The sequence below is a fragment of the Euwallacea fornicatus genome, chromosome 6, assembly GCF_040115645.1.
Source record: "Euwallacea fornicatus isolate EFF26 chromosome 6, ASM4011564v1, whole genome shotgun sequence".
Lineage (NCBI taxonomy): Eukaryota > Metazoa > Arthropoda > Insecta > Coleoptera > Curculionidae > Euwallacea > Euwallacea fornicatus.
Genome location: NC_089546.1, coordinates 4579969 through 4588976, shown reverse-complemented (window position 1 = coordinate 4588976; position 9008 = coordinate 4579969). Strand labels below are relative to the sequence as shown.

Genomic DNA, 9008 nt, shown 5'->3' with positions numbered 1-9008 from the left:
AAACTCCCTTTCTCCGGATCTTTAAATATAAAATTTCGCGATGTTCACACGTAACTGATGATCAAAGAAACAGTCTAGTTTTCAATATTCTTGAAGCAAAAATTAAAACTAAAAAAAAACATAATTATTTCGAATTTTGATGACGTTTTGTTCTATTCTATGTTCCTAAAGATTCAGTAACAAAGCAAAAGCAAGATGATGAAGCAGAGACAAAGGTACTATAAATACTATAAGAAAATGGACAAAGGGTCCAAAGATAGTGGTGGAAGTAGTGATGAAGAAACTGAGCTTTTTGTTAAGTATAAATCTCCGAGACATGAAATTCCAACGGTGGAGAAAGAAATTGAAGATGGGGACACATTGCAGTCATTAGCGATTCACTATCATTGCACGGTAAGTTACAATCTTACCCTTACACTTATAGATATTGTATAATGTATCGGTCTCCTCAAAGTAGATTTCGACATAACAATGAGTCATTATTACTGTGTTAATTACACATCTGTTAGTGTCAATCACATCATAAAAGTTTGTATGTCGCATAACTCTAAAAATCTGAACTCTAATAGTCCAATATAGCCTTTAGTTTTAATTTCACTCTATCATCATCACAAACCATAGTTTAATAACGGCCAATATCTGTCCAGATAGAGGAGCTCAAAAGATTAAACAACATACACAAGGAGAATGAAATATTTGCAAGGCGAAAAATCAAAGTGCCACACAGACCATTCTCAGAGGCACTAGCTGTAGTCCATAAAAGTGGAACAACTTCCCCCAACAATAACCAATCTAAGGAACCGTCAACTAGCAAGTTAATAGATATAGATTCTTTAGAATCTAGACTAGGAAATTTTCAAGAAATTAGTGAAGTAAATAAAATTATTTTTAATAGCAGTATTATGAACAAAGAACCTGAAAATAATACAATATATGAGCCAGAGGAGAATGTGAATCTGTTACCTCAGAGTAGAAATGTTCAACCTGATCCTATAATTTCTAAATTAAGTTGCAATGGATCTGACTGGGACATTTCCTATCCTGCTTTAATTGCATGCATAGTTTTAGTTATAGTGGCTCTGCCATTAATTTATGTGTGCTATATTGCTGAACATCCTGAAATATATTTAAACCACACACATTCAAATTTGTCATGATATATGTTGGGGTTTGATGAGTAGTAGCTTTATGGTATTTCATGAAGAGTTTTTTTATTGAGATAAGAATCTTTAAATTTCAATTTTTTTCATTGAATACCTACCTACGCATTACCTTTACATTTTTGAAGTATTTAATAAGCAAGTAAGTGGAGAACTTACCTAAATTATTACGTCTAAGCCTGTGATTACAAATAAATTTGCAACCATCCTAACTAATACTTCTATAAATTGTTTAATAGGTGCTGCCTTGTAATAGGAAGATTTTTATTTAATGAGATTAAGAGGAAATGATTAATGATGCAAGATATTTTATAATTATAATTGCTGTGAAAATATATTTTATAATGGAAATACGGTGAATAAATGAAAGTTTTTGCCGATTTGTAATTTTGTTGAAATTCTTTTGCAATGTTTTAGTTTCCCGTTTGCCTAAGCTGTGTCAAAAGGGAAATATTCACATGACAAAAATATGTTTAAAACAATGACTATAAGTATATTGTGGAAATTGTAATCCGGTTGTATGATCATCAAGCAATATAATTTCAAATGCACAATAATTGAAGTAGTAAAACATGAACAATGTATGTATATCTGCACCTCCACATCTGTATTGATTGATTGAAATACATATGTATCGCCAGAAATTATTATGTGGTTAATAAACCGACAAAGGAAATGGTGTGCATATCAACTCAATTCAAGCTATTTGTAAAGTCAGAGTTGATGAAAATGTTGATTTAGAATCGAAATTTCGGTGCTGTGTGTTATAAATGTGTATCGATTTTTGTTAGAAGACTAAGGGCTATTCTCTGTTTGTAGAATCAAATCAAACTTGCCAATATATGTATATTTGTGATCATAACATTATCAATAATAATGGATGTAACTCAGTACAGGCTCTCAAAATGCTTAAACAAAAGGTCAACACCATATTTTATGTGATAAGCGATGAATTGGCGGAATGATTTTTCAAGGAGTACTGAGCTTTTTGAGCAGATGTTTTATTTTTTCTGCGTGTCAAACTCCTTTTTTCTGTCTAAAATACATAGGCTCATGCCATTATATAATATAATATAGACGTGAGCGGCTTATTTGGAACATCTGGTACATGACGTTCTATTAAAAATGTATATATATATTTATTAAAATCGAAACATCAAACTGGTATTGTAAAAATTAGAGACAATTAGTTTAATAGTATTTTTTTTATAACGATTTATTCTTGTCTCAGATACGGTTGAAGTAAAGCCCCTCATGCATCTTTAGCCAAGGTAGTAAGCAAAAAATGATTAAGTCCATTTACAAACGGCGCCCAAAATTAAAATCACATGTCTCTTTATGAAGTACCTTGTGTTTTATTGATTATTCATATTAATCATAGGGAGTATTTCTACTATCAATCTTGCCAGACCGATGATCAATACTTTCTTTGATGCAAAACGACATTTTGCTAGAGTAACATATTTTTTTTAAGGAACATATTCATCCTTGAATTTTTATTTATAACGTAAAGAGTGGTGTGGTTCTTTTATTACTTTAAATTTAAACTGAAATTATTTTAATTCACATTTATTTCTTTACTTCTTTCTATTCTTACTTACTTTACATTTATTACATTTATTAAAAGCTATTAATAAAAGATAGAAGATAAGTTTTCCATAGCTTCAAGATTCATATATGTAACATTCATAATTTTTCAGTTATTGAAGACGAAGAACTTAAAATGTTCTAAAAAGACACATCGTAATACATTATTAAAGGTTTGAGTTTCCTATCTTTATTGTAGGTGTTGGGACATGTTTTGATCAATTAATGTATTGTGATGTATTAAAAAACTGGGTGCCGTTAAATAAGCAAGTATACTTGTTTATTTGGTAACTAATTTGTTGTTTGGATAAATTGATTTTTCTTGTTTATTTCATGTTTTCCTGAATTCAATCGTTAGACTAAGACAACGAAATAAAACTAAAAACATCCACTAATACAGACATTTATTGATACGGAATCGACATTACTACACATCGCTTCATACACATAACATATTATGATAAAGAAGCTTATCTCTAAATTGAAAGAATATTTGGTAGAATTTTAATGCTGCCAAGGAAACCTAGGAAATTTTGCCACTATTTGTACTTACTCGTTTCCCTTAGCAATCACACTTAAATGTAAATTGTCGACCACCACGTATGTTTAGACTTTGTAACTTAACGATGTATCCTGAGGTTAGTACTTTATACAAAGTAAATCTTAACTTAATAGGTGTCGAAAATAATTTGTAATAAATTTTCATTTTGTTAACTTAAAATAAATTAGACACCTGAAAAGTTAAGCTTAAAAATCCCATAGGGCGTAAAGCAAACTTCAGTCACAAAAGTATGAACACCAATAAAAACTAAAACTTACTCCTAAATCTACGAATAATAATTATGATAAGTCAATATCGTTTCTCTTGTAGTTAGCAAATGATGGATTTTGAAAGGGTTACATTATCACGAATAAATCAACACTCCAAAACTGCTTCAAATTAGAAAGTCGAAAGTTGGTGTAATGCCCATATGAATCATGAAATAGATCATTTGGAATGTTTTCATCATAAAATATAATGACAATATTTATTCTTTTTGGTTCTGTCTACTAGGGATATTATCGATGATAGTAAGTCCTTAGTAGACAAAGTTGAAACTATTACTAGATTGGATATAATTAGGCAAATATTAACGTGTACGTTTTACATCCTAAGGGATTAGAAGTTGTTCCTGCTCTCTGTATTTTGGTGGACGCTGAAATAAGAAAAAGAAAGAAAATTAATATATGAGTATACATTTTTAATATTTACTTTACGTCACTATACTATATAAACATTTAAGAAACAATTAATGTCGTAATAATAAGACCTTATATTCTTCAAAATATATTCAAATATCTTGCATATTGTTGAGATTTAACCTCAAGATGTAAACAAAAAACTTCTATGCATACTGAGGTTCCAGTAGATTTAGTCAAATTTATTAAATTCCCAAAATACCATTTTATTAAGCGTCAAACTTAAACTTTAACCCGAAAACAATCACCCTGTAAATTGTACAATGTAGCAAAAACCATTAGTCTTCTTTAGTACTTCCTGCTTGCTAATGGTTTTACTTTATTAAATTGTGGTTTCTATAATATTTCGTCGTGTACTATCGTCTTTTCTCCCCCTATCTCCTCAGAAACATTTATCGTTGATAGAATACATTAAATATAACCGACAGTTAAAGCTGAAATTATCGGCTACATACAGTAACACAACCATGATCTAATGGTTTGAAATTTAAACGACAAATTCGTATACACACACCCTTGAAACCACCGGAAACACGTTTTCTATACTTTATATGCGAAAAAATGTTGAAATTAGTAAATATATGAATTCAGGTGTATTTAAAATAAGGACTCCTGTTGTTTCAATGGGTATAATCCATATTCTAATGTCTGATGTTCGATGTTGGTATGATTTTGTAACATTCTTTATATCTTCACAGCGGTGTACCTTGCAACTTTCATTATTTTACGTTCAAAGATGCATCTATACAGAGTGTCGGGAAATAATTTCGAAATTTTTTGGGAGATAGAAATAATAAAAAAAGGGTTCCTATCACAACATAGAATAAAATATATGCATACATACAAAAGTTACGTCTTAAAGGGGCTAAAACTCCTTAAAGGGGGAACTCTCAAGACGTTTTTTTTTGTAATTATTTCGAAATGGTTTGCACTAAATTATGAAATTCGGTATACTTTAATAAGTTGGAGTGGGAACACTTTTATGTTAATAATTGCAGATTTTAGTCAGAAACGTGATATATAAGGCGTTTTCTACATAATTGTTGTCTTAACTTTATTGTTTGTAACATTTCTTAATTTTTGAAATCAAATTACTGAATGGAAAATATTTTTTAAGTAAAGAAATTCCTCTTATTTCATCTCATTAGGGCAGAGTGTTTTCCAGAAAAATTCGTTTTTATAAACCCGAAACACAAGTATATGAGCATCTAAATGTATATCTTAATAAACATTGCAGGTATGCTTGCAATAGATATATATTTTTTATTAGCCAGCAATAACAAGACTAATATTATTGAAGATTTATCACTTATTCACAAGAAGTGTTAAAAATGGCCTTCGTTCATCTTAGTGCATCCTCTACCTCATTTCGAAAATATTGAGCAAACACCATGTTCACAGAACCCCCTTTAAAAGATTCTAACCTTCTTAAAAAGCAATTTTTAGTTCATGTTTATAAGTACTTTTTTTATTATTTCAATCTCTAGAATCGCCTCCCAAAATATTTTATCGTTATTTCCGGATATCCTGTATATAATTTGTACGAGATACAAATTCTTACAGAATCTATCAAATTAGGAGATCTTAGACCAAATTCCGATAATCGATCCGAATAACCAGAAATTATTTATATAGCTAGACAGATAATGGCTACACAGCATATTAATCTTGACAACCATTGAATTTGCTGGAATTTCTTACTTTATACACACCCTAATTTAACGGTTTAGCACCTTAGAAAATCACCATATGGCAGCGGCTAAATATTGTTCAAAGCGATCCGACCACAGACACAACATAAAGCAAAGTTCCGACTAAAAAACAATTTCTTCGAACAACATTTTTACCGTTTTAAAACACTAATGGTACTAACACACATTTCCCAAGATGATGAAGCCTCGACGGTGCCGAAGAGAGCAACTTTGTGGGATGAATAGTGATTCCTTGTTATTTCGAAACAGAACAACAAAATCACTAGTCTTCCACACAACATTGCCCCGTGTTAGTAGCGGAAGCAAGCGGATCCACACACCAGAAATCCCATGAAAAGAAAGTTAGTTTGACAAAAGGTATGGTGAAATCGCAAGGGATAACGAAAGATACAGTTCTAATATGTGGTTTAAAAATTTGACTCTTTTGTTACCTTTATTGCGGTATCACCCAGATTATCTTTTATATACAGAAAGACAAACCAAACTGATATTAAATTATGACTGTAGTGCAAAAATATGACAAATGTTAGTCTTATGATAATGGTACTGAACGAGAGTTTAGGAATGCCTACCTTTGTTGCAACAGGTACTGCGCCATTTGTATTTGGTTCGCGGTTCCTGAGATGGTGATAATGCGGTCATTGGATCCGGGAAGTGGCTCGTCAATGGTGATTCCGGCTCCCGAATCGTTGCGAATTTTACGGATTCGTCCTCCTCCCTTGCCGATTATAGCACCCGCAAGCTAAAAAAAAAGTTTGTTTTTAAACGGACGGATTTCAAATTCAAAAACAACGATTTTGAAAATGTTCAACTCAATAGAATACACGAAGTTCATTTCACAACATATTTACGTTAAAAATTCTGTAAATACGTCAGCCGGTGAGTTGTTTGAATGTTTTGAGACCTGGAGGACTTTTTTTGTCAATTTTCAACTTACCGTTAAAATTACGTCTGAAAGAGTTCTCTATAGGAACGTGTTAGACAACATTGTGATCGGTTACCAGAGCACTATTTGAAAGCAGCAAAATCGAACGCTCGTTTAATTCAATGTAAATTGACACTCTCCGTATGTACATAAAAAGCGCAGAAAGTGCTTTTGTCGTCCTCAACTGCCAAACCCGGCTACGTTTCGCGTTATTCCGACAAAGGAAACGTAAATACTCACATCAGTTGGAATGGTGACCTGCGTCGAGGTAAGTCCACCTGGTCCAGTGGCTCCTCCTAGTCCGATTGGTCCAGAAGAAGCGTTAGGTGGGGATCCGTTATAGGACGGTGGTGGCTGGCTGAAAGGGCCACCACTACCTCCCCATCCGTTTCTATCGAAAGATGATCCGTTGTTTTGACGTCCAGCTCCAAAGGGACCACCTCCCCCGTGATTACCGCTGCCGCTGCCACCACCGCCCCCGCTACCAAAGTTATTGCGATCGCCGAAAGAGTTTCTATTGCCAAAGCTCGTGTCTCGATTTCCGGGACCACTCCTGAAATTGAGTTTTCATATAGGAAAACCAGTTACGTATTCATTTAATTGATGCAATAGGAGAATAGTACGTGTTACATGAATTTACAATGTTGCGGATCGATTTGATGTTTTGTTTATCGTACTCGTCAACCTTGGTCCTGATTGATTTACCGTAGGGTTTATAATGTAGCTTGTCCCTGCCCCTGTTCTTTATTAGTATGCAACATCGGTTTTAGTTTTAGGTTGTGTTGATTTTAGTTAGTTAATCGGTACGTTCTCTCGTTGTACACTGTCGTGAAGAGTAAACAGATGTATTAAAATGTCTTAAGGAGTTTAAGATTGCGACTACTCTTCACTATTCGTTACCGTGGAAAGGCCACCCGCTGCGTAAGAAGTAATTTTGCCTCGCAATAGGTGAAAGATCCCGCCCGAATATATCAGGTGTTTGTGAGAGATCACCGTTCAGATCGTTTATTTAATTTTACCTGTTCCCAAATCCTCCTCCTCCGCCGCCACCTGCTCTCAGTGAAGGAGGCGCGGACGGACCACTATCTCCACCAAATCGACTACCGCCGCCTCCTTTATTGCCTCCCCCGAAAGGACTATCTCTCAAACCGGGGCCGCTGCGAGGTGCACCGGGTCCTCCTCTGGGACCATCTCTTGGTCCGGGACCACCTCTAGGGCCATCTCTAAAGATATGGAGAATACAACACTGTATACAACCTGTTCAAATTTTATATTCTGTAAAATTTTATATCACAGTTTCTTCAGTATTTATCATATCAAGATAGTTTTATTGTCCAATACTTCCAAATGTACAGAGTGGTTCATAAAATTTATCGAAAACATTTTTGAACGTAAAAAACGTACAACAAAATACATTTTAAAATTTGTTTTGACCTAAATTTTAAATTTATTTGTTTATTTTATTTGTTTGTGTGTGTGTTATACGTTTGTTAATAGTTTTCATATTTCATATTTCTAACACAAATAGATTTTAAAATCACGTTAGTAAATTTCCACGTTAATACAATTAATGAAAAAATAAATAACAATATATATCAGGAACTTTTTTTATTGACTTTTGCAAAAACAGCTCCAATGCCGGATCAAATTCCAACACAAATAATCCGACTCGTGATTAATAAACATTATTTATTTTCTAGCGTTCAAGCGACGCTAGGAGTTCAAAATTATTAAATTGAGACATATAGTGCATTTGGAAGTTCAAAACTCGGTTGTTGCACTGAAAATAATAAATGTCCAAGAGACTTTCATTTTGAACCCCCTTGTATAATTTAAAGTACCAGCAAAAATTTGTTTTCGTACAACCATAAACCATAAAATGTTTTTCTAATTATCATATTTTTGATCTCTATTTTTGACTATTACCCATTAGAATATACACGTTTGCGATTCCCAAAACGGAAAATCGTACATAAACAATGAATGCCGCTTTTCTGCCAAAGACTCCCGCTCAAGCATAAATCCCGAAATTCCTACTATCACAAACTAGAAATTGAAATCGCCCCTCAGAAATTTCATCAAAAGACAAGAAACACAAAGACATTTAGATATCTCATCGAGATAGCTTAGAAGCTATGAATGACAACAACATGCCGATAACGTCCGGTCCTAAATAGCACATTTCCTAGACTAGAATAACTTAATTTGGCAGAACCGTATTATATTAGCGCTGGCAACTCATAAGCCTAACAGCTTTCGCAAGTATCCGCATAAATCCTGGATGGACTCCGATAGGGGAATAGGGCTGAGGGGGCCGGGGGCCGGATTCGGGAGCGAGGGATGCATGATTCGGAAAACTAATTATGACTTGATAATTTTAAGGGC

At 33.4% G+C, this 9008-nt stretch overlaps 2 protein-coding genes across 6 annotated transcripts in view; one reads left to right on the top strand and one right to left on the bottom strand.

Annotated features, from left to right (window-relative positions):
• Positions 1 to 48: 48 nt before the first annotated feature.
• LOC136339704 (lysM and putative peptidoglycan-binding domain-containing protein 3) lies at positions 49 to 1547 on the top strand. Its single transcript, XM_066283144.1, has 2 exons — positions 49 to 393; positions 648 to 1547. The coding sequence occupies exons 1-2, from the start codon at positions 196 to 198 to the stop codon at positions 1155 to 1157; spliced, it is 708 nt and encodes a 235-aa protein (XP_066139241.1). The 5' UTR covers positions 49 to 195; the 3' UTR covers positions 1158 to 1547.
• A 1587-nt stretch (positions 1548 to 3134) lies between these two features.
• HnRNP-K (Heterogeneous nuclear ribonucleoprotein K) overlaps positions 3135 to 9008 on the bottom strand; it is a 105371-nt gene continuing 99497 nt past the window's right edge. For all 5 annotated transcript variants that reach the window (XM_066283127.1, XM_066283129.1, XM_066283128.1 and 2 more), the window contains 4 exons: positions 7643 to 7846; positions 6864 to 7176; positions 6271 to 6440; positions 3135 to 3943 (listed from right to left, as the gene is read on the bottom strand). In XM_066283127.1, coding sequence (XP_066139224.1) covers positions 3907 to 3943; positions 6271 to 6440; positions 6864 to 7176; positions 7643 to 7846 — 724 coding nt within the window. In that variant the 3' untranslated portion in view covers positions 3135 to 3906. The remainder of the gene's footprint in view (positions 3944 to 6270; positions 6441 to 6863; positions 7177 to 7642; positions 7847 to 9008) is intronic.